The 26,146-nt window shown below is 40.0% G+C and overlaps 1 protein-coding gene across 1 annotated transcript in view; it reads right to left on the bottom strand.

Moving 5' to 3' along the window:
• Nucleotides 1-3,075: 3,075 nt before the first annotated feature.
• The window catches only part of LOC115823802 (von Willebrand factor A domain-containing protein 7-like), a 29,681-nt gene continuing 6,610 nt past the window's right edge, over nucleotides 3,076-26,146 (bottom strand). Inside the window, exons 8-18 of the mRNA XM_030787827.1 lie at nucleotides 25,955-26,071; nucleotides 25,143-25,343; nucleotides 24,881-25,013; nucleotides 22,876-23,028; nucleotides 22,562-22,654; nucleotides 22,156-22,424; nucleotides 21,360-21,653; nucleotides 20,502-20,902; nucleotides 7,903-8,031; nucleotides 5,525-5,618; nucleotides 3,076-3,156 (exon numbers count right to left, since the gene is read on the bottom strand). Of these exons, the coding sequence (XP_030643687.1) occupies nucleotides 3,076-3,156; nucleotides 5,525-5,618; nucleotides 7,903-8,031; nucleotides 20,502-20,902; nucleotides 21,360-21,653; nucleotides 22,156-22,424; nucleotides 22,562-22,654; nucleotides 22,876-23,028; nucleotides 24,881-25,013; nucleotides 25,143-25,343; nucleotides 25,955-26,071 (1,965 nt within the window). The remainder of the gene's footprint in view (nucleotides 3,157-5,524; nucleotides 5,619-7,902; nucleotides 8,032-20,501; nucleotides 20,903-21,359; nucleotides 21,654-22,155; nucleotides 22,425-22,561; nucleotides 22,655-22,875; nucleotides 23,029-24,880; nucleotides 25,014-25,142; nucleotides 25,344-25,954; nucleotides 26,072-26,146) is intronic.

The following is a 26,146-nucleotide window of genomic DNA, read 5'->3' as shown; positions in this document are numbered from 1 at the left end:
GTTTATGAAGAACGTCACTTCAAACAATACTCCCAGTCATTTTTAATTCATTCATGTGTTCATGACTTTATAACCCTTGTGATGGCCACGCCTCAAGGAGAAGATCAGAACCGCGGTGGATCTCGGCCGAGCGGCACCGTGTCAGAACCTCTCTGCGATGTGGCGACCGCTCGGCTAAGTTGTCCGCGGCAGGCTTAGGACATCGGCCCCATCACTCGGGAGGCTCCGTTCAGAACCAACGCGACTCCTGACACATTTCAAATCTCAGAATTCAGCAGCCATCACGCTCAACGATGGTTACAACCACAGTGCCCTAAGCCACAACAGGTGGTTGAGTGACAACGATTCGTTGTGTAATTTCACTTCCTCCCAAAGGCTGTCTGCCAGAGCAACCTTGCTGGCCCGGCTGAGATGTTTCCCTCCCCGGCGGCGACTGAGGAAAAGGCCACATCTTTTTGCGTAACGAATCGAAGGCCTTATGTAAAGCTAACTAAAAGATACCTAGAAATGTACACGTGACCAAAGTTTATTTAAGGTGTGTGATGTATTTTTTGCGTACTCCTGTTCTGTTGAGGAAGCCTCAGTGTTTGTATTGCTGTATTGCAGCTCTTTGTTGTATTGCAGCTCTTAATTATGCCTGTCATGAGTGCTGCCCTCCACATTCCATACTCTATGTACATATCAGCAATGAGGGAATTCTTATAGCTGACTGATGATTACTCATTGTAATCAACAATGGCTTTCTCTGGCTCCTCTGGTCAAGTGTCCACTCCATTCATTCTTATGAGGCCAGTTCAGAACTGGTCTTTTCCATACGTGGCGAGGTTTTATTGGATTTTACGTTACTTTCCGATCGGTGGCGTTACGGTGCCCCAGCTCTAAAGCGTGGCTCAAGCTGCAGGACAGGACACCCTGGAGAATTTGGTAAGCCAGAAAGAACTATGGGAGAACCAGGAGGAACTATGGGAGAACCAGGAGGAACTATGGGAGACTGAAAGGATGGGGAGAGCTGCTATGATCTATTCTATATTTTATTTCAGACTTACAGTGACAGCATGGTGAGTTCCCACTTTAATCTTTCTAAAGTAAACAATATTCGCAATGCACTACTATAATGTCAATCATCTAACTTCATACAGAGCTGTCTGCAACACAAACAGTCTTTGAATCTTATCACACCAGTCTGAACTCGCGTGATCAAACCTGTATAATATGATGTGAAGCCATCTCAAGATTCAGTTTTGCTTGATCCTTACTGGTAATCCTGTTTTCAATTGACATCGTTCATCAAGATTTTAAATACTCGAGTAAGGAGATTGTTTCCCAGTTAGTTCTTCACTGGCCCTTCTACAAACCTCTACTTCTTTTCTGGTGTTTCAGCACAACAAATACTGAACCATTCTAGTCCACATTACATGATGTCATCATCGCATTGAACATCTCAAACTAAAATAAATAAGTTTAAATTACCCAAATTGCGCTTTAACTTTTACTTTTTTTAAGGATTCTTAAGCTTTCTTCGCACTTTGATTTCACTCTGCCACTAAATCCTGAGAGACTTCCCTCCCCTGCGCTTTTCTGTTTTCTTCACCACTTCCTGTTTAACTGAGAGACAGGGCCCCACTGCAAACACTGAGGGTGAACAGTTCACACACTTTTCTGTTAGCGGTTAGAAACAGAAGCGTGCGTTACGCTTCCAAATGATTTATCACTGATTGTCTTTTTCTCACTCTTTCCCCCTGTTTTGCAAGAACCACCACCAAAGTATGTTAGTAGCTTATGGGCTATTCCAGAAATGTTATTCAGGATGGAATGTAAGTGCAAACGTAATCGAGGATTTTTCCCAATCACAAGCTTTTCACCAAATGAAAAAACTACAAAGATATGGGTTCCAATGTGACAAAGTTACCTATTTCCTATTAGTTGTTCTTTGTGCATGTGTGTGTGTGTGTGTGTGTGTGTGTGTGTGTGTGTGTGTGTGTGTGTGTGTGTATGTGTGTGTGTGTGTGTGTTTTGTAAGATACGCTCAAAAACGTGTAACCAAGGGGTCACCTTCTTTATTAGGATAGGAAAATACAGAAGCAAATACAAGTAAACTGAGATGTCTACACAAACAATTAAGACTAAAGGAGCAACAATGCGATGGTGCCACACTATGAAAATCTACAACAATCATGTACCCAAAAAGACCCCTCCCATGCAGGACCGACCAGCCAGACTCCAGCAGAACCCCCATCTGTTCAATCATCATACAACAAGAAAAAAAAAGACAAAGAAATTGTTGGTAAGAAAAATGACCCGATCCACAGACATATCGGTACAATAAAGCCGACGGCATCACACTTGCCCATTTGGCTCCAAAATATTGCACTCTCCCAGAATGATTTTGGCAAGCCATCACAAAACACAGCAAAAGATAGAAAACAAGTTAGCAAAAGATCCAGATGGAAGTACAGGTCTCCAAGTGCCCCCCCCCCCCCCAAAAAAAATAGTAATAATGGAATGAAAATAAATCGAAACATTTATATTTTGGTCCATAGTGACTTCAGACACAGGCAGAAACACACCCAGCATATAGCCAATAAGGAGCTGTCTGTTGCATTAGTGCCACTGTTATGTTCAGTATTAGACCAGACATACACATGCAAGAATGCTGAAGGAAAACAAGAGAGGAGATTACAGGTATAAAGTATCGAGTACCACCGAAAAAAAAAATCACACAGTAAAGTGCTGGGCACTACTAATCATAGAGGGAAGAAAATCTATATCATAAAATAATCATTGCTGTTTGGCATTTGTGTTGTGACGGTATGTGTATAAAGACATGGGAATATATGTGTGTAAAGATTTGTGTGTGAAGATACAGGGATCCACAAGTGTGTCTTTGTGCTTAATTCTAACAGTAGAGAAACCATTCTGCCTGGTCCCACAGTACACACAGGGCAGTCTAAGCATCGGCATATGTTTTGAATATTTATCATACCAGTAAAGAAGTGCTGTGAGGTATACATCATAGAATGATTAGTAGTGGTGCTTTGGAGCACTTCAGTATAGTATGGAGTATAACAGGGTGCGTTAGTTAGAGCTGAAGGTAAGTGTTCCACGGAAAAGGTAAGTCTTTAGGCGCTTCTCGAAAGTTGTGCGGGACACAGCAGACTGGGAGGAGTTGGGAGACCCATTTCATCATCAACGAGCCATGCCTGTGCAAACAGTCCAGTAGGTGACTCTGTGCTCCAAGGTGGTGGAATCGCCAAACGCCGTTCCCTCACAGACCATAGCAGGTGGAATGGAACATCGGTTCTAATGAGTGATCAATGTATAGAGGCACAGTTACACTGGTTGATCAGAAAGCCAGCATCAGGGACTTAAACCTGCTGCAAACAGATACAGAGGATGCGGTCGAGAGGGAAGAGAGGTATGACAAGTGTCTGCTTCGGCTGGTTGAAGACCAGACGTGCAAAACAGCATTTTGAATCATCTTGAGGTGTTTGACAGCTTTGACAACCTGCAGTAGTTGCAGTAGTCCCGTATTGAGATGACAAGTGCCTGGCCTAGGGGTTGGGCTGCATACTCTGACAGGTGTGGTGTGATTTTACTGATGGTGTACAGTGTGAATCTACTGGATCAGGAGGTTTCTGCAATGTGGCCAGTTAGTGTCAGCTTGTCATCTATTATCACTTGTAGAGTTCTGCTGGACTTGGATGGTGAGAGAGAGAAAGAACCAAGATGAAGAGAAAATGTTATGATGAATGGAAAGATTGGCTGGGATGACCGACAGTTCGGTTTTTGACAGGTTGAGTTGGAGGTGAGGTTTCTTCATCCAGGCTGTGATGTCTGTGAGACATGAAGAGATGCGTGCTGAGAGAGTGGTATGCTCTGGGGGGAAGGACAGGTAGAGCCAGGTGTCATCAGTGTAGGAGAGGCCGTGCTGCTGAATGACTGGGCCCAGTGGAGTTTGAATTCTCTCGTTCAAACCTCTCTTAGATGAACCCCTTTCCAGCGTGTTCTTGGTTGCTGGACTTCTCAGTTCCCATGGCCAAAAGCGCCTGTTGGTGAGCTCGCTTTAAAGTAAGTACAGATGAAAATTCTCCATCCAAAAGATGTATTTGCTTGAATTCTTCAATTAAAAAGAAAAAAACAAGATAAAAATCTAACAGTTACGACTGAAGACACGGTATGTAAAGAATTATAAAGTTACTGAAACAAAATGAGGCAAAACATTTTTTAATATATGTCCAATATATATCTAAAGTATCAGTAACACATTCCACATCGAAGCTGAATAAATACTTCTTGCCTTGTAAACAAGTAAACACGATAAGACCTGCCAGCGAATCAGCTTTAAAGAAAAATAAAAATAAAAACCTGTCTGGTCTCCGGTCCTACAGCGTCCCCAAGTGGCCATAGATTTTAATGTCAGTAGAAAGAGTTTTACTGGTATAGATTAAAAACATCAGCAGTATTTACAGGAATATGTTTATTACATTGATCATTACTAAAGGAAAGTTTCCTAGCAATCTAAACTGTAAAATTCTTCAAACAATAACATGTTTCACAGAATGAGTTTAGACGTCAGTTAAACTGAAAGAATGGAGTAGGACAGCTTTCTGAACATTTGACAAATCAATATCCAACAGTTTAGTACCAACATTTATACTCAAATATATGTGCATGGTATGCCACAGAAAGATTTCACTGGCTTGCATGTAATCTGGACCTTTCTCAAAAGTGAATAGCCCACAGTGATTTATATGTACTAAACAGCCCTTCACGGCTCAAATTGAACACTAAAACCACCGGTGCATGTGCAATAACAATGGCGAAAATGTCAAACATGTTTGACTCTTCAGAAAAACGCATATAACCATGTGGTCTGTTTTCCTCTCTGTTCATGAATGCTTTTTTTAAGACCTGTCGCAAAACTACTTCTGACCCAGTACAATTGCCTGTGGCAACTGCACTTGTACAAACTAGCAAGGCTTGTCACATTCATGTACTTAGGGTTTAGATCGCTAGAAACTTTACTTTCCTTAAGTAATGATCAATGTAATAAACATATATATATATATATATATATATAACTTTTCTTTTTTCAAGACGTCTTCCTGATGTAATCTTGGATCTCTGTTTCTTCACCCTGGACAGTGGCTCTGACGCTCACTAGTCCTCAGTCTCCTTCACTCCGCAGTCTCAGGATGCTGGATCTGGGGTGAAATCCTTCAAGCATTGTGAGGGAGCTTTCTGGTCTCGATGTCAGTGGCTTCCGTCTCTTCCTTTGGCCAGCTGATTACTCCAGCAGGGTATCTAATGACTACCAGGTGCCTAGACCTTGTTTTTCCCATTCAGCTGACTTGCCTTACTCTCTGCAGGTATTTGGCAGTTGCTGCTTTCCTAGCGACCTCTTCATGATTTGCCCATTTGCATGTGTTATTCCAAGGTACTGGTAGCTTTGCTCGACATCTGCTGTGCTACCCTCTGGCAGTACAATCCCCTCAGTTCTGACTACCCTCCCTCTCTTTCTTACCATACGGCCACACTTCTCAAGCCCAAATGACATGCCGATGTCATTGCTGTAGATCCTAGTGGTGTGGATCAGTGAGTCGATGTGTCGCTCACTCCTGGTGTACAGAATATACACCAGGAGTGTATATATAATGTCTGTGTGGTGTGCCTTTAGGAACCAGTAAATTATATATTCTCGACTGGCATGATCCAGCTTAATGAAATACAATCCTGGCTTTCCTAATAGTTTATTACATGTAATAAACCTTTAATAGTAAAACTTTATCACCGAAAGGGGAAGTACCTCCAAAATATCACCACTTGAAGCACAAGGGGGGTTGTGTATGTGGGAGGGAGCTTGTTCAAATTCACACCATCACTGAGTTAACAATCATCAGGAGACAAAACCACAACTCTCCAACCTCAGGGTTATTGAGAAAAGCTAAGTGCAGTCATGCGTGAGGACGTTCACACTTCCATCTCAAAAAAAAAAAAAAAAAAAAAAAGTGAGGGTAGACATTACTCAGTACGCGCCTCTCGGACACTTCCTCCACCTCATGCATTATACCAGCCCAAAATAACTAACACTTTTATTAACATTATTAGCATTATCACAGACAGTGGTGAGAAAATCAGTTTGAAGAAGCAACTCCACGGGAAGGGAAGCCGACACGGCTGGAGGGCGACGCTTGGATTGGCATGTAGCTGCAGGTAACAGATTTTTGGAGTCACCTGTTTGCACTGGATGTGAAATAAAAACCCCGTTCACAACATGTTCCAGTTTTTGTGTGGCGCTGTTAAAGACGAGGGCAGTGTGCTTTTTGTCTTTACCCCCTTTATGTCTCTTTCCCCGTCTGTAACTCTGTAACTCCTGGATTTATAACAGATGTATTTTGGAGATATTTTTCCCATAGTGATTAGTGGTTAATAGTGGTAAATTTGCTATAACAGAGTGTTTCAGCAGTAAAATCAAAACTCAAAGCCTTTTAATAAACAAAGTTTTCTGTTTCTTGTTAAGACATATCATATAACCAATGCTTTTGACAAAGTTCACCAATCATGGAAATTTCCATGATCATGCAATGAACTATGGTGCAGGGACATAGTGAGTTATAGAAAGAGGAACTTAAACCTATTGGAGCCTGAGGAGTTCCATACAATTCAAATGGGGGTTGTTCAAGTGACAGGGATTAGAATATCTAGGGCAACCAGCAATGACCAAATTTGGTGAAAAGGGGACGTGTCATAGTGGAGGAGTCTGTTTATGTGGTGTGTAGGAATCCTACAAAAAGACACCAGAAACATTCATGTTTGTTTAAGTCTTTGTTTTCCAGTGAGTTGACCTGTGTAATACAACACCTAATAAGAGAGCACATCTGAACAGGGAGCAGAATGTGATCAGTTTGGGTGTAACACAGGATATGAAGCAAAATTTTAAAATCAGAGAGTGAAGACCAAACACATGTTTACTTCAGGTTCATTATCAAACTTGATCATTTTATCTCTTGTTTTCCTGGTAGATGTGAGACACTATCCTGACTGACTCTAAAGAATCTTACAGATATTGGAGCCAACTGTAAAGAATTAAAACCATACACATTTCTCCTCTGGACCATATGAACTATAACTACAACTTGCAGTTGGCAAAAAAGCTTTGCATTAAAACATAATTACATTTCCTGAGCAGTTAACAGAGAAACGACTAAAGCTCTCGGCTGACTATCATTTCGCAATAGGTAACACCCACCCAAGTTTTCCCTATGTAGACATCTCCCATTTAGAGTTTGGGCACTACCTTAGTTGCCTCTGTCGATGAGAGTGGTTTGTGAGGTTAAATGCTGCTTTTAGTTCTTTAATTTAATTTTAACCAACTAGGATGTTAAAAATGAAGGACACTAACATTCTCTTTGGATCCAAGGGTCTCCTTCTTCTTATTGTGACTGGTAAGGTTTACTGGATGCTATTATTTTGTTCAAGAGAGTATACCTTCAAGGAATTAGTCAATGAACAATTAACAACCAAAATATTCAAAGTCATTTTTTTATTACGGTAGTAACTTGCCGGCAGCATTTCAAGGATGCCTACTTATTATTGCTAGCTAGTAGCCTAGCGGGTGCGAGTAACCTAGCACGTGCATGAAAAATTTGGATGGTAAACAGGATGCCTTTTCACTCATTTTGCTTTATTACTTCAAAGAGAACTGATGAAGGTCTCAATTTTCGACTGGTACAGAGAAATACCTGCCAGCATTTAGGTTTCAAAATACGGGGCATTTTCTACGGAGTTGGTGATGGGGGAGGGGTTGTTGGAGGATAGTTGATAAATAAATAAATCAATAACCAGATTTATTTATATTTTTATCTATATTAATGTTAAGACAAAATATCAACATCAGTTTACCACAGAAACACTGCAGCACCCATGTCCTCCGGAGCTAGCGGTGAACTTGGCGCCATGGCTGGTACTACAGCATAAGCAGGGGTTCTGGCAATGAGTTGAAGAGTTCTGAGCACTGTAGCCTTGAGGGATCTGGGAGAGAGAAAGAGAGACGAAGACAGACACATGACAACACGTTTTCAGCAAAAATTGAGACAGTGAAACTGCATGTGCTCCCTGGACTTTCTGCTGCAAGTCTAAAACCTATTATCAACATAAAGTGGGTGTCCCTTTGACATCTAGCACATTTCAAATGAAATGGGAAACACATTGCAGTACTATATATCACTTATATTTCAGATATAGATGTAGGCAACTGAGGTAGGACGACCAAATCAGTATGGGGTAGCACATGTTGAGGCTAATTCCACCTGAAACCGGTTCAGTCACGCCACGCTGGGGCATGCTTAGGTTGCTATGATCTGTTGCTATGAACAGAGAACTGATTAAGAAATCAGCGTACTGAGCTCTCATCGCTTGAGGCTAGAGTGATAAAAAAGTGTTAGTTATATGAGTTGTTTAATCATGATATAATACATCCTGGATGACTTTTCCCTCTTTCAAATGGTATTGATAGTGTTAAAGACTGATTCTTTTCTGTTGTTTTCACTGTTTGTTTTTTTTAAATCATACAATAGTAGTACTTTCCTGGTTTCAACTGTGTGTTTGTTTGCAGGTGTAGTTTTAGAGGCATTTATTTTTCTGTTGGTGTGGTCTGTCCCTGTAATAGAATGCAGATGAAGTGGATATTTCTGATGGCTGGACCAAAGAGCTTTTTAAACAACTCCACTGGCTCACGCAGGCTTTGCCAGTCCCAAAATGTACTGTCACACACTGATTAGAACAGGTTCACTGATGTGTAGGGAACTAGTAAGAGTTTGGTGAGTTAGGAATATTTCAGGTTTTCAGGTTCTCTTCTTATTCATATTCTCTTCTCATGTTGTGTTGCATTACTGGAGACTTTAGAGCAGTAGAAAATGTTCCTAAAAACATCACAACCCTGTGTGAAATAGTATTGAAAAAGGTAGTAGGGGATGAAATGGACATGAATCAGCACGCTTTTTGCCTTACATGCACAGCACCATCTTATGGAATAGAGGGAAACAAATATAATTAACTCTTTTGTAGACTGTCATATGTTAACAGCATGCATGATTTATATTTTCCAAAAAGTTTTGTATTTTCCCAAAAAGTTTCCATGTATGACTTGTATTTTAAATTGTGATACATGTGTCTTCACATTTTTTCTACTTAAAATGTATTAGATTTTTTTTTATATATATAATGCTTCTTTTTAAGTATTAGAATTTCCAAAAAAATGTTACTTAACTGGTTGGCCCCACCTAGCAAGCCACATACACATTTAGGGTCATGGATATCACCTACATGTTGGTGGAGGAATGTGGATTCAAATTATGGTGTCAGAATTGTTTTCACCACAGAGTGCTACCCTCTGGGTCAATCTAATCCCAGCAGTACTTTATTCTTATCAGCCTGTTCCCAAATTTTGTGGGTAGTGCCATGATCATTCGTCCAGCACAGTATTTGTTGTGCATGAGGGAGGATTTTTGGCTGTTGTAAGCCACACTATAGACATGTGGCTGGGCCTGGAACCTGAGAGAGGAGGGGGGTGTATGGGGGGAGTCTACTAGAAATTTATCAAACCCTTATTGTCTTGTATTTCTTTTTTGTCCCTGTGCCTCAGTAGAGGAGCCACAATTATACAGTTACTGCAACACAGTGAAAAGACAGTAAACTCCATGTTAATCTAAAAAGCAGAAAGGCAATCCATGCCCAGTTTGAATCAATACTAGTGTCTAAGAAAATAAGACAAGACCAACCTGTATAAGAGACCGACTTACAGTGCCCCCAAGTGGTTATAGAATTCAGTGTTAGTACAATTAGACTGGCAGATCCAGCAACTAGAAAGTATTCTTTATTAGCAATTGAACATATTGTCTATACAACAATGTGTTTATCACAGGCAACATTATTGTATGAAAAATGCCTATAAACAGATATAGTAGAACTGTTCCAAACAATAACATATGGCACATTGTAATTACAGTTCTCAATTACTATAAAAAAAAAGTGAGGGAAAAAAAAACCACTTATGAAAATATGAAAAGTCAGTATCCAGCAGTTAAGAACCCAGGTTTACACTTAAACATGTGTGCACAGAATGCAACAAAAATATCTCACTAGCTTGCACATCCCTATGCCTTTTTCCAGTGGTGAATAGTTCACAATAATTTCAATTAAGATAACAACAAAGATAACAGTTTATACACACAGCCCATTACAGTTATTGCAGCCATTATATGTTATATTGAAACCACAAATACATGGCAACATTGTGCACATAGCAGTTTCAATGATGTCAGAGATTCCAGATTATATTAAAGAATCCATGGGTGTATGAGCAATACTTTTTTTTTCCTTTTGTTCATGAAGCCTATTTCTAAGACTTGTCACAAAATTACTTTGCACAGAGCACAATTGCCTCCGGCACTTAACACCAACAAGAGCATTTCATGCCCGTCATGTTTTTCCCCTTTTTTGTTTCATCCGTCATAGTAATACAACAGCAATGATTTAGGCTGTCCAGTGTGCTCCTTAACCAGATATCAGATGAAATGTTGAATATTTAGAGGCTGAAAATTGCTCTAAATGGAGCAAAATATGTTGCCAGTCATATTATGAGACAAACATATTCCAATCTGAATCATAATCCGAATTAGAAACGCTGTATTTACCAGATGCAGCTATGTAGAGGAATTTAGCTTGGCCATAGTGTTACAGCACACAGCATACAAGAGCATTGTATAACGGCACAAGAGAATGGCAGGGAGCATTAAGGCTCAAGTGCACAGCAACACACAGGTGCAATACACACATCAACACTGACTAAAGAGAGACAGGAGACTCTCAATTGCCTAGTGGAGAATATGTGAAATATTCAGAAAATATATAAATAAGCATATAAATAAATAAATATATTTGTGTAGACTGGGGGAAAAAAGGGTTCAGGCAGCAGGTGATCTTTGATTTAACAGTCAGTCTACCAGAGAGGAGCACCATGAACAGGTGATTAGCTGGATCACTCACAATATTGCATGCCTGTTTTCCTCATGCTGTCCCTGTGCAGGAGGGCATCTGTTTCTAGGTGTGCATTTCTCTCTCTCTCATCCTGCTGGTGGAATTCACACAAAGAGAGACATCTACTATTTAGGGCCTCATTACTCTTTTTTTTTTTCCCTTCAATCTTTCTTTTAGCAAGTGAAACATTTCTGAAACAAAACATGAAATGGCAGATGACTTTCAATTGCTGAAAGCTTGTTTAGTATCATATTGTTTGTCAGTTATTTAAATTACTGTCGCTAGTAATGAAACATAATTTGGCAAAAAGATTTGAAGTGAGTGTTCGGTTGTCACAACTGGAGTGGTGCAGGACCCAAGTGCAAGACACAATGATGATGACAAAAAAAAGGAGGGCTCTACTTACAAAATGAAGATAAAAAATACAGGTGCACACAGGAACAAAAACCGGTAACAAAACGGTGCAGCCTAACAGTGTGTTCAAAACACAAACAATGATAGACAAAGCAAACACAAGGGCTTAAATACAGAAGGAAAACTAAACAGGGCAAACATGATTGGATAAACTTAACAAGGGGAGAACGAGGTTAATAAATGCAACAAACAGGATCAGGTGATGGGTGGAAACACACACGGAAGAGGAGCACAAGACATTTCAAACTAAAAGTCCAAAAATGAGGCGCAGGCTGTGACATTGGTACCTAATTCATGGCTTAAAATGGCTTATTGCCAAGGTTTGAATAAACAGGGCATATTGGAAAGAAATCAGAGAGGAAGTTCATATTTTCAGTCTTCACAAAGTTCATTTTGCTCCCTTTGGTTGTATTACTGACTCTCAAAGTGTAAGATTTGACTATAATGACAGTTTGTATCTCACTCCTCCTTTGGGACTGTATTAAGTGATTGACAGCTTTCAGGAAAATATTGATTCTTTCACCAAAGGGAAGCTGTAACTGTAACCGTATTGTAATTGCTGAAATTGCATCCTGGATAAGGAGTTAGCCATTCACTTTACTGGCATCTGATGTTGACTCACTGTACATGATACACTATAAAGGGTCTATGGTCTCTGAAATGCCCTCAGTAAAACACATTCTTTATGACAGAACAAACAAAATAATCTCATGGAAAATTTCATCTAGATAATCTCAGAGCAAATAAGTCGATAGAAAGTTTGAAGCATGTTGAACTTGTGTACTAATGTAAGAATCTTGTTTCCTTTGAAATAGCACGTCACAGCTTTGTAACCTCCATCACTGTTGCTGGAGGACAAGAAGTGAAGAGGATTGCGGGAGAGCCCATCACATTTCCTGCTCATGTGTCTGAATATGGATACCTTATTTATGAAGGACTTGGCATAGTGGCTAAGGTTTTTAATAAACAGAGTAGGACAGACATTGAGCAGAAGTTTAAGAGTCGTCTACGCTGGGACAGTCAGAATGGACTCTTCACACTGTCAAACCTGAAGATGGAAGATTCTGGAGTTTATACTGTTGAGAATACAGAGGGAGAGAATGTTCCACATGTGTTTCACCTGACAGTGTACAGTAAGTGTAAACATTGGATTTTTCATTGTGAGTCTGGGATTTAACAACTATTTTTAAAGTATACTATGTGATTTGTTGTTGTATAAACATTGGACTTTATTATCCCTGCATTGTTATTTACATATTACTGTTTTGTTTTTGATTTTTATTTTTTTGGTTTATTTATTTTTTTTTTTTTGTCAGATAAAGTCTTGGTACCTACAGTGACAGCAGTTCAAAACTCATCCAGTAAGCTGTGTTCAGTGGTGTGTTCAGTTGAGAATGGGAGAGATGTGACTCTGTCCTGGTACAAAGGGGAAGAGATACTGAACCAGACCAGCAGCCCTGATCTCAACACCATCCTCTCTCTCCCTCTGGAGATAGAAGATCAGGACAACAACATCTACAGCTGTGTATCTGCTAACCCAGTCAGTCACCAGACAAGACGACCCAACATTACTGAACTCTGCCCTCCTAACCCAGGTAGAGGACACACATGACTGCTTATTGTGTGGTTTATTTACAGTATACCACTATGACTTCCAGTAAATTTGTGACATCATGTTAAATCTATATAAAAAAAACCCAAACAAACAGGCTAATTATGCACAAATATTGCACTCTAAACCTGTATTTTTAACTCCTATTTTGTAAGATCCTTTATTTCACAGGTTTACCTCTTCACAATGAACACATCAAACATTGTTATTAAAGGGGTTGATTAACTTAGAATATGGCTAAACTGTATCAGATCTAGAAAACAGTATAAATGTGAAGGATGTAGAGGTACAGATGGAATACTGTGATGATAGAAACTGCTTTAGACAGTGTATTGAAATGTACTCTCCCTAGACATGTGCATTTACACAGTCAGGCAGTTTTCATTGGGAAATGTGTATACAAGGCCATGATGCATCAATAAATCTTAGTCAAGAATGAAGATGTAATTAAGCACAAATATGAAAATGAAAACAGCAGAGGCTGCTATGTAATAAGATAAAATCATGTGTCTATCGACAGTTGTTCCTGTGATTCCAGAAAACAGAAATGGAAAGTCACATACCGGACTCATCATTGCTCTCACAGTGTTTTTTTTACTACTCGTGGTGGGAGTCACTGTGTGTCTAAAGAGAAGCAAACAGCAACACACACAAGGCAGGTATTTGTCATTAAGGTGCAGAACTTATTGCTCTCAGCCAGATTACATAGTCACTACAGGTATTTACACTAAATTACTGATTTACAAACAATTTGTCCTAGTTAATGAATTTGAAATATTTGTAGTCCACACTATTAAACAGACAGAGCATGGGACTTTTATAGTCATTACTTTAAACATGAACTATTTTATCTTATCATTTATATTCTTCACTGATAATATAATGTTAAAATCAGTAAGGCAGCTCTCGTATCTTTAAGTCTCATAATTGTATCAGACTGTCTGCAACCAGTTAGCTTTTGTGGTGTTCAGCACTTTCTGATGATGAAATTGTGTGACTTCATGGTTAGTTGCAGCAGTGTCTCCAGTAAAGACCATACATGTGTTATGTTTGGAAGTACATAAATAAACATCATGTAGACAAAGGCTAACACTCCATCTCATATAGTTTTAATACAGTATTCTGAGTATGGTTTTCTATGGTATGTGATTATGACTAGAAGCATATTTTATATAGTTAAGAACTCTTTGATAAGGCAGATCACATTCAGTTGTTCCATTATACTGATTCCATCGCTGGATTTATTTGTCCATTTCAAAGTCTCTTGAGTGCTTGTCTCTGTCCATCAGTCAGTTCCTTGGCCTCAGCCGTCACTCCTTAACATCACTAAAATTCATGCGTTTTTCTTTGCAGATCCATCAGCAACTGAAGAACTAGAGGCAGATGTGGTTTACACTCAGATTAATCACAGTCAGTCTCCCCACCCACAGGTTTGTGTCACCTGATAGACTGACTGACTGACAGAGACAAACTCTTAGAGACGCTGTGAGGTTTAATTTGTGTGTTGTAATGATAGACAGGCTTGTGATGGACATGCCAGTGTCTCAGAGGAAGACAGTAAAACTCTTGTCTGAAAATCTGTTCAGCCCATTTAACAGAATAAGAATAACCAATAATTTGTATTTGAGGCAAACAGAGGTGTTTTCAGAGTGATATGTAGTATTTACATAAAACCCTGATTCTTCAATACCAGTAAAACAAATAAAACCCTCGAGGAACAGTCTGATGTGCTTCACCATATCTGACGTCAGAATCACAGAAGCACTGTTTCTCTCTCTTTTTCTCTCTCTCTCCTCCTTCTCCTTCCTCTACATCTTTCTCTCTCAGGGACCAGGAAATGTAGGTGAATTGGTTTCTGGTGAACAGAACCTACAGCTAACACCAGTCTATGATAAGATCCAACCATACCCAGACATATATGTCAATGGACATTGAAGACCAAGGGAAGATGGACATGAAAGACCACGGGACAGTGTTGACATGAGTCAGCCTTAGCTTATGTCATCTCTTATGCTGCTGTGAGATCTGTGGATGTCACTGAAGGATCACTCCATCCACATCTTACCTAACCGCAGAATTATCACTGAACTGAAATGTTAAATGTTCATTCTGAAAGCTGAAGGGTGTGTAATCTTTTTTTTTTTTTTCATAATGCCTTTTTTTCATAATGCATTACAAAAACAAGTGGAAGTTGGTGGAAGTGAAGGAAAATTCCCTTTGGTGTGATTATTGAAAAAATAAAATGACCACATCTGAATGGTATGCAGGTATGGCCTTTGATCGATAGGTTTTTGTCAGGGAGGTGAACATCTCCAAGTCAGTATGGATCTGCCGCTCACACCACACAAAGAGAGGGGTGATCTCCTGCCTTAGATTACACTCTGGACGACATTAACTCTTTGGTCCATGTTAAATCCTCTTGGACACGTCAATGGCGAAAAAGAAGATATCAGTGAAGTTATTTGGTCAGTTTTCATATGAAGTTATTCAACTGTTTAGGAATAGAAGTAGTGAGTGACTGACCTAGTTTGTAGCGAAGTGGTCTAAAGGAATAACATTTCATTAAAGTGAAGGCAGTGATTTTGTTTTAAACCACTGTATTTATTTATTTAAATCACCCATTTTGTCGGAATCAGGTTTTTCTGTGGTATTATACTACCCAGTTTTGTTACACTGTCCAGGGTCTGGTAATTTGACAAATACACATTGTTCCATCACGACCTCAGTTTCATTGTGTGTTATTTGTTTGGCAATTTCTTCAACAAATTTCACTAGTTTCTTTTGCACATTTCAATACATTCCTTAACCAGAGCTGATACTGGCATTTTGAACTGTGAGTGAATTAGATGGAATAACATAAAAAAAGTTGTCTGCCATCTAGAGACTGAACTGTGTTACGTTATGTTATTAGACTCAAACTAGGGAACACAGACTGTAATAATCAGTGGTAGCCTAAGAAAGTAAATGAAAAGCTGTAAGAAAGTAAATGAAAAACAGCTGTGGTTTGCAGAAAAGGTCAACATTACATCACAATATCTTAAATTATCCATACTTATTACAGTATTGACACATCCCACAAACAATCAAAGAAGTATCTTACAGTGATCAGTTTTTGAATGAAAAACTCTTTTCACACTCTTATTGAACAGCCATGGCATGTTATGATCAGTGAACGAATGAATCAGAGGACGAAGATACATAAGGTTTCACTTTCTTAGACAACAAAGGGAGAGTAGAACCCTAACAGTCGTGATGGGTGGATCATTAATGAATTATCGATACTTCCCATCCTCACAGTTCCTTTAGAAAATCAGTCTTCACATAGAAATAGCGATATCAAGTCTTTTCTTTAACCAATAATGCTAATGTTTGGGGAAAAAAATATTCCAACTCATAATTTAAAATAGATAGAAACTGCTTCTCCATTCAGCCTGTCCATCCACTCTCCATATACACACAGGCATACTGAGGACCAGACGCAATCCCAGAATGCCCACTGTTGCCAAATTACATTACATCACATTATATGCCCAGTCAGGCTATTTATTTATTTATTTATTTATTTATTTATTTATCTATTTATTTATTTTTCATTTGGTTGAAAAATAATTGTTTTGGGCTGGTCAATTAAATTTGAGCTGCTTCTTTCCACATCTGTGATGTTGTTGACAAATGTGAAAAGAAGCGGTTATCAGCTGTCAAATGTCTATAAAGAAGTGGTGACGCATTTAAACTGTGATCGGACTGGACCCAACGGAACCGAGCTGGAAACACTGAGACGGATACACAACGAGATGGAGCGAACAAGGGTAGCAGTGCCGCTCTGCCGCGATGTCAGAGAGAAACATCATCTGGAGTTACTTCACCCCACTAAAACTGTAATGAAACAAAATGTGATAGTTGTCAAAAGTCTACGCTGTACTGTGGCAATACTAAAAACCTGGATAGAAAACATATGAAAAACACATGACTTGATTTACATCACAGATGTTAATCTCAGGAGAGTCCTGTCTGGTGCTGGAAGGGCCAGTTACCCAGAGATCAGAGCAGCAGTTTGTTTGTTTGTTTTTTGCTTTTTTTTTTTCTTTGAGACATTTTATTTTATTGTTCATTGCACTCAAGGGTAATTTTCTGTTGACACAACGGGAGCATGGTGGAACAGTGGGTAGTGCTGCTGCCTCACAGCAAGAAGGCTTTGTACTGTAACTGAGAACTGTAATTACACCATGCCATATATTATTGTTTGGAGGAATTCTGCTATGGAAACTTTTATATAATTATGTTGCATGTAATCAACTCATTGCTATATAGACAATATGTTCAATTGCTAATAAAGAATACTTTCTAGTTCGTTGCTCTGCCAATCTAATTGTACTAACACTGAACTCTATTGACCACTTGGGGGCACTGTGAGTCCGTCTCTTGTACAGGTTGGTCTTGCCTTATTCGCCTGTTGTCTTATGCTCTTGGACACTAGTATTGTGTCCTAAAGTGGTGGGTGCATGGTGGTGCAGTGGGTAGTGCTATCGCCTCACAACAAGAAGGTCCTGGGTTCAATTCCCAGCTGGGCGGCCACGGTCCTTTCTGCGTGGAGATAGCATCTTCTCCCCATTTCTGTGTGGGTTTCCTCCCACAGTCCAAAGAATTGGATATACTAAATTGCCCCTAGGTGTGAAGGTTTTTGTGTGTCTGCCCTGTGATAGACTGGTGAACTGTCCAAGGTGTTTCCCTGCCTTTTGCCCAGTGAATGCAGGGATAGGCTCTAGCATCTTCTGTGACCCTAATTAGGATAAGTGGCTTAAATAAGGAGTGAGTGAGAGTGAGTGTTGATGTGATGTGAAAAGGGTGATAATATAATTAGTCTTTTCTTTAATGTTGTTGAACAACTGAACATGTGTTTAAAAATTGCTGTCATCAGTTTATTTACTACAAATGCAAGGGCTATCAGGCAAGGGCTATCAAATACCACTTTCTGATGTTCTCACTCACCAATTTTCACTGTAGAAATAACAAAAAAATTCCCTTTCTTGTACACAAGAAGACTTTTGAAAGTGATGTCAGATCAAAAAGAAGAAAACCAGTGGTATTGCCCATCCTTACCTTACAGTCAGTGGCGGTTCTAGCTCGTACGATGCCCAGGGCGACCCCCTCCATCCTTCAGCCCCCCAGCAGAAAAAAGGCACCATTCTGCTCTAACTGTAATCTTTATTCAGAAAGTCGGTCCTTTCTAAAGACCCCCGTTAAAGGCTACCCGTTTCTTCAAGAAGTAGCGGGCAACAAAAAAGCTGCATTCTGCACACGCTGCAGGAGTACATTCTCAGTCACACACGGTAGAAATGCCGACATAAAAGACGGCCAAACATAAGCGGCGACTACAAGCAGGAAGTAGCGCTGTTGCGACCTACTCCAGCGGGACAAACTCTGGTGACAGATTCAATTATAATTCAAAAGAAAAAAAGGAAAAAAAAATCGCGACGATCTTTGCAATTTTCACTTGTTCCCACAATTTCATTGCTAAAAAAAACCGTTAAGGGCACAACATGCATCGCAATATTTTTTAGAAAAGCTGTTGCGAAATCAGGCACTTTAGGCTGCAACAATTCCAAAAAAGGCCCGCAAAATCCTGGATAATAACAATATAGTTTATAACTGATATATTGCATTGCTAATATATTGGAGTCACTTGAGGAGAACAGTCAATATTTTACATAAAAGGTAACACTTGTGTTATTTCTGACAGTTTGCTTGGAGCTTTGTTTACAGGCCTGGTCATGTCTAGCCAGACTTTGTAATAATATAGATATTCTTTTCTTTTCTTTTTCTTGCTGAATTCCAGAAGGTCTTTATGTTCTTAGAACCTGTCAGTCTGAATTTGGTCACTGAAATTCCAAACATTACCAAACCACTGTCTCTTTGAGTCTAAGAGGTTGGGTGTGTTTGCTAGGTTATCTCTCCAAACTGTAATCCACATACAAAAGACAAACAGCCAGATTTCAAAATGTCAAATGTTGCTTTGTGTACAGTTTGGGCATTTTGTTCAGAGATCTCCTGACATTCCGAAGTCTAAGTTGTGGAAAATGGAAATTATTGCTGTAGGTTTTCAAACATTTGAATTTTGTGTGTGTGTGTGTGTGTGTTATTATAGTCTAGATCACAAATAACTATACCATGCTGAAGTTTTGTAATCAAGAAACACTCCATTGTGTGGAGAGCATATCCAATTCCCCATTGTCACCATAATTTCACAAAACACAACAGATCCCCTGATCATTAATCCTCAGTATACTGTAAGGGGAATTTGGAGCCCCTGGTAGTGAGAGTTGCTAATTCTCAGAGACAAAAAACTTCAGATGTGACGAATCATTTTCCTTTATTACATGATCATGGGAGAAGCACACCTCAGACACCTCAAAGTGCACTTCTCACTGAGGTTAAGGAGTGCAGAGCTTTTCATACAGTGAGACAAACTTCCAAGGACATGTGTGGGGAATTACAAGATTATATTCCTCATGGAGCACAGGATACTTGTTGTTATAGACACACAGAGTCCTTGTCTTCTATATAATAAATGCTCGTTGTTCTAACACAGATACATTTTGCAGCATATAGTAATTAATCAAGCACAGGTCCCTTTAATATCAATACTTCATCATGAAAACAGTCATGAGGCACATTTTCCTTCCAAAAGTTACAGTCGTAATGCAAAGCCATATTCTTCCCACAAGAGGATGATGGGAGGCTGATAGAGAAATTGGGGCACCAAAATATATTTCACAATAAGTTATATTCTTTAGCAGACTAATTTATTCTCTCTGCAGGAATCCCACATGTAAAAGCAAAAACAAAGATGTTATCTGGTGCTCTTGTTCGGGCACAGATGGAATTTCATGTGGTACATGCAAAGAGCTAATGGCTACAAACACCAAAGGATTCACTGACTGCTATGCATGTGAACATTAGCAAAGCGTTAGCCAGGGCTCAATGTCTAAACATCCATTTATTTTAGACTGTTTCTCTTCTCAGGTGCAAACAGTATGCATACATGCAGGTGTTTGTAGGTACATATGTAAAAATAGAGGTTTGAAGTGAAGTATGTGATGAGTAGATAAGTAAGCAAGAATTGGTTAGCTCATGCTAGCTAGCGTCTGATTCCAAGGTCAGCCTCACAGAATGTTAAGATATGGTAGTAGTAACGTGGGGAAGGCATTGATATATGCATTGGTTCTGAAAATAATTAATTTGCATTCCTACTGCGATCTTTTGCTTACGAGGTAATTAGACCTAATTGATGCACATATTGTAAATCGTTTTAGTTTAAAAGCATCTGCAAAATGACAAATTGAAAATTGTAAATTGGACTCTCATCTCCAGACACTCTATCGATCTTTATGGATTTATGGTTTGTGTAAGAAAGAGCATCACATAGAAACAGAGGCACAGTGAATTTGCCTTTGGCTGTGCCGTGGCAGTGCTCCGTGTGGTATATTCTGTGATGGCATTGGTAGGCATGGGAGATGACATGCTAGTGCTTGCTGTAACAGCACCTCTGATGGATCCAACACAGGTGCCAACATTGCCCACCTTATCCACAGCAACCAGTTTGACATCTTGTGAACAACAAGAGGCAATGTACGATGCAAGGATCACGTCCACACCCCCCTCATGCACAGTGGTGTTTGTGAGGTTTCCATTGCCTTGCCGCATCGTTAAACTCTGGATTCCTGTCCCGTTTCCGTCTGTCAGGTTGGCAGAAAGCTCCCATGTCGACAGGCTGCAGTTAACAGAGCAGTGAGCATTTATGCTCGTGATCTCACACACTGGAGGCGTCACATCTGTCACCTTCAAGGCATTAGGGGGATAAAAAAGAAAAACAACACAAAGTTTATGTCCTGAAATAAATATGTAAGAAATTAATTCACCGCATTTGCAATTCTTTCAATTGTTCCCCTCAAAACAATATAAGAGTTGCAAAATTTTTAATCTCTCGGACTGCTACTATCATCAGTTTATACTGATGCTGACTAGCTGGAGTTTTTGTAGGCAACACATTAGACAGCTTGTGAAACATCAGAACTGTTCTGGTCTCTTGAAATACATCTGTAATTTCAATAATGTAAATCTTGCAGATTAACTGGACATGAGCATTGCAATGTCAGTATAACTGGCTGTCCTGTTCTGTGCACTGACGTAGTTTTTGACCCACTCTCTGCTACTACTGCTAAATTACTGAGATATTTTCCCATGTTATTTTTCATAACAAAAAAGGTGTTTGGAATGGAAGTGAAAATTAAGCTACTGGAGCGACGACAGCAAGGCGTAGCACAGCATAGTTGGTGTCCGAGTCCCCAGGAGCATCAGCTTCAATGGTCAGTGTGACATCAGTGCCAGTGGGTGTGTCCGAGGGAGCAGTGAGGGTTATTATTCCTTTGGCGCGGCCCTCACTGTCAGTAATAAGTGACTGTGGGAAAGTGGTATCAAATCCACGGTTGTTCCTGGCACGGATTGTGAGGCTACCTACTGAGCCGCCGGTGGACACAGTGAAGGCCACACTCACAGCTGTTCCAGGCTCCCACGTGCCATTCACCTGAGTCTAGACGTAAAAGGAGACAGAACCTAAACAAGTGTTGCCTGGAAAACTGCAAACCAAAAACCCTGGCTTTTAAAAGGACTTTTCCTGTTGTTGAATGCTACTGATGCTCTATTTGTCTCCCCTGGTATTAAATGGAGAGAACCACTGCTTACTATACTTTACAGAAGGGTAATGGACAGTGTGGTATGTAGGTCCCCTTAATACTTTGGATATACCACACTGATTCAGAGTAGTTTCAAAATTTATTATTGCAAATGTTCAAAATATAAATTTTGTAAGTTGACTGGAATGGAGGCATTTGCGTCTTGGAGAGCTGAATCCTGAGCAGAATCTACATAAAGTCGCTAATCTTAATATAGTTTAGCCAGCTGTTTCTCACCTGTAGATCAGCAGAATTAAATTAGCGTGCACATAAATCTCACAGTTCAAACTGTCACAAAGAGCTTTTAAAAATATAAACAGTATTTTAGTCAAAGTAATATAATCTTTCACTTGTTCTTACAGCGATGAAGACACTGGAAGCTCTGATTTGGGTCGTGGACTGTCTCTGAAAACGGTCAGGTAAAGATTTGGTGAAGTTTCTCTCCCCTTTGACAGAAACAACAAACTGTCCAGCAGGAACTTTACTCATAGTCACCAAGTAGTCTCCACTTCCCAGATCTTCCAAAGTGCCATTAACAGCCCCAGAATCTGAGGCATCAACCAGGGCTACCTCTGTCACTCTGACGGAGTCTCCTCCAGTTACAGACACCAGCAGGTTAACATTACTGTCTACCAATAAGAGAACACAGAGTTACAGTTAGACAAAAAGAACACTCTGATACACACACAAACACGGACAGGCAAACAGGAATTAATAAAATAGTCATTTCAGCAAGAGTGTACTTAGTGAATGTCTGCTAGCTTACTGATTGGAGGTCGACTGTCCAAAACAGCATATCCTGGGTGGGGTTCTTTGAACAACTCCACAAAGTAAAAGAGAAAGTCAATCTCACTCTGACCTGGGAGGAAAATAGGTAAAGCAAAGTATGTGCACTAAAAGTCAGCATGTAAAATCATAATAGGTGCAGATGTGATAAAAAACAAAAACAAAAAAACAAACCAAGAAGGATGTGAAGAGAACATAAAAATGACCTCTCAAAGCCCCTCATGCTCTGAAATATTTAGAGACATGTTATAAAGCAAAGGTCCATTTCTTCAAAGTTAGGCCTATTCATTTTACCTGTTACTTTGACAGTGTAAGGCTGTGTGGAATTCATGCAAATTTTCCACAGTCCCGTTTGATTATGGCCATTCAGTGTCACTGTGTAGAAATTCCCAACTTTGTTGATCACCCCCAGGTCTCCATTTGAAACTCCATTTGACTGTGATTTTCCTGTTGAGTAATGGCTATAGGTTAATGACTGGTAAAATGTCATTTCTCAATATTCTCTGCATATTTTCATGCATTTAAGAAACACCAGTATGCAGTGATGTTGCACCCTGTATATTGTTCACGCCCAGGCCCAGGAGAACCCAAGGTGCCATCAAAGGTACTGAAGGTTTCATTGGGTGATGTTCACATAAGTCTGATCATTACGTATAATGATCTGTGGAAATTAAATACCCAGGTTCCCACTCGCTCACTTCCTCCCCCCAGTGGTGATTTTGAGTTGTTGTTTTTTTTAATGAAGTCAGTGCCATGGGTCCTTGGTTCAATCAATTAAGTATTCAGTCATGTGGATCACCTGGCATTGTTAACCAAGGTTTCTTTTGCAAAGTCATGAATACGGTAAGCAAACCCCATCTCATGGAGTTCTTTTTTTCCAGTTGTGGAACCAGAGACGTACAATGGATCTCTGTCAAAGTGCTGAGAGTTCCTCTTTCAGAGCCCCCAGTACTTCATTCAAAGAGGTACCCGTTCCAAAGCAACCCAGATGGCAGTTACCATCTCTCTTAAAGGACTGTGCTTTGATATGAGCAGCCAGCCTATTGGAGAGAGAGGGTGGAGAAGCTGGGTTTCAACACCTTGCCTTCCCTGGGTCTCTAAGCTATGACAAGTTTATCTCCTTGTCTCACTCCACCTCTGAAACCCCATAAGATGGGAGGGTGGGGAAGCTGAGATTAGGCAGGAGAACAGTACCATGCTCCCTGAGGCTCCTTGTCTCCCTGAATTCTTCCTGGCTCTCTTGTTTCCCCAGTGTCCTGGCCTGCAGCTGGAATTGCGCGTAAGAGGGGTGGGTGAAACTGTAAAACCCGGGCTCTCGTTCCTTTCCTCGGGTGGTCATTTTTAGTTCTGCCTTCATTCGGTCAGTGCCTTGGTTCAATCAGTTAATTATTCTGGCAGGAGGTTCACCTCCTTTTGTTAATCATAATTGGTTTTCTGTCAGTGTCAGTATCTCTGCTTTTGCTTCGTTTCTTCTGTGAAGTTTTGGCACAGCCCTATCTTCATGTAACTGATTGCCACCAGTAAGACGGAGTTAGTTGGAATGCTGCCTTGTATCCTGCTTTGTTAAATAAAAGCTGGTCCATTGTACATGCATGCAGGGACAGTATATGACTCTGAAGAATGATTTTTTTTTCTGTTTCCTGTGACATAGGGGGTACTAGGATTGTCCTTATGGAGGGAGAAGAAGTGTTGGACTCAAATGCCTGATCTACCTCTAGCATCTCTCACCTGGATCCTGTGACCCCTAATCTTCTGCTGAAGGAACAGCCAGATGGATCATCGCATCATGTAATCTACCACGAGTTTCTGAGTCAATGGCACTGTCAAACTCACAGGTCTTGGTAGATCACTTCTAGTCTAGTTTCATTAGGAACTATTTGCCTTACGAGCCCATGGAGAGTCCTACACTCCCAAGTAGACCTGCCTGAAGACGTAGACATATTGGTGGAGCCAAAGCTGCCTGGAACCTCCCGGGTCATTGGACATATCATCAGACTTATAGCTACTCCAGGAATTCCAGGTGAAATGGATGCACACATTGTTCTAAATGCTATCAGAAAGCTTTGGATTGCCACTGACATTGACTGACAGATAATTAAATGCTGTCAAATACAAACCGTAATACATTTTTGGTATTCTGTTTTTAATTGAAATGAAAAATGGGTAAAAGTTGTTTGGACAGGAGAAATGTTGTCCCAGGTCCTGGGAACACTAGCAGTGTCCCTGAATACATATAATTTCACAAAGGATCTACAAGTGTGAGGCCATGAAACCAGGCTGATGTATGCGATTTAATCACCTGAGGGGCTTGTGATAGTAAATGTAAGGGAGTAGCCTGTCATGTAGATTTTGAGGTTTCGTACAGATGAGTCTGTGAGGAACGAGAAATCATCTGGTCTGCCTGGATTCCTCACAGCATGAAGAAGAGTTACCTGAAAAAGAACAGTATCATTCACATGAATTGGATGTTTGAAAACTTTGGGTAACTTTTTCCTCGTCTTCTCAGAAGAATGGCCTTACACCTGAATTAATTCTAACTCAGACAATCATGGAGTAATCACCCTTGCTGAGTTGGAGGCATCCACAATGATGCTGGTAGCCTGAGGAAGAGTTTTCTTGGTGACCTCAATAGCCAGTCCACCAGAGGCTTCTGCTAGCTCTCTATAAAGTTGGTTCAAAGGATTGGCATGATGGCCTTTTTCTCCACCACTGCTCCTCCTCCTTCGACGACTTATGAGGGCATTTGTGAGCAAAAAGTTCACCTGCATGGAGAGGGGAAGAGTATGCAGTCAAATTCCGATTCCACTGTGTCACAATATTTCATACAGATCTTGAATGCATGTCTTTCATAACATGAAGGCTGTGAAGAACTTGAAGGTTTCATCAGCACGTTTTCTAGAGATGCTCAAGTTCAATACAAGCAAAGTTTTTGTAGCAGTCAAGGCTGGGGTAAATTCAGTTTAGGTAAATTCTGATTTAAATCCAGCCCAGGTCTTGGAATCGCAGCTAGAAACAGCGTTTAAAGCATCAAGTTATTGCCAAACCTCAAATTTTATTTCATATTTTTTTTCAGTATTGTATTTCAGAATACAATATTAGTGACGTCTGTGGGATATTGATTCTCACACACAAGGACAGCAAAACAGTGTGGAGTTCATAACGTGTTTTGTCAGTCGTTTTAGGAATGCATCCACTGGAAGACCTTACTGCACATGTGAGGTTTATTCTCTTTTCCTAGTGGATAAATACTTTACTCTTCTATGCTGCATTTTGAGTCATTCATCAGTAAATATATCAGGATTTATTGTACCTATGATACCTTGTAGCTATGTTCCAAGTGCAGGTAAAGTGCAGGATGGAGCCAGATACTTACTTTAGACTTTGTGCTTTCAATCAGTGCCAACACTGTGCCTTTCAATTCAGTATCCTTTGCTTCAGCGTCAGTGAGAACAAAGATATCAGTCTCTGGAGGAGCACCTGTCAGTGCCAACTGGTTAATAGAGAGATACAAAGAGGAAGGTGAAGCACAAGGTATGTTGCGTTATTTGACATATATATACATACA

The sequence above is a fragment of the Chanos chanos genome, chromosome 11, assembly GCF_902362185.1.
Source record: "Chanos chanos chromosome 11, fChaCha1.1, whole genome shotgun sequence".
Taxonomy (NCBI): Eukaryota; Metazoa; Chordata; class Actinopteri; order Gonorynchiformes; family Chanidae; genus Chanos; species Chanos chanos.
This window is presented reverse-complemented; position numbering and strand designations above follow the sequence as displayed.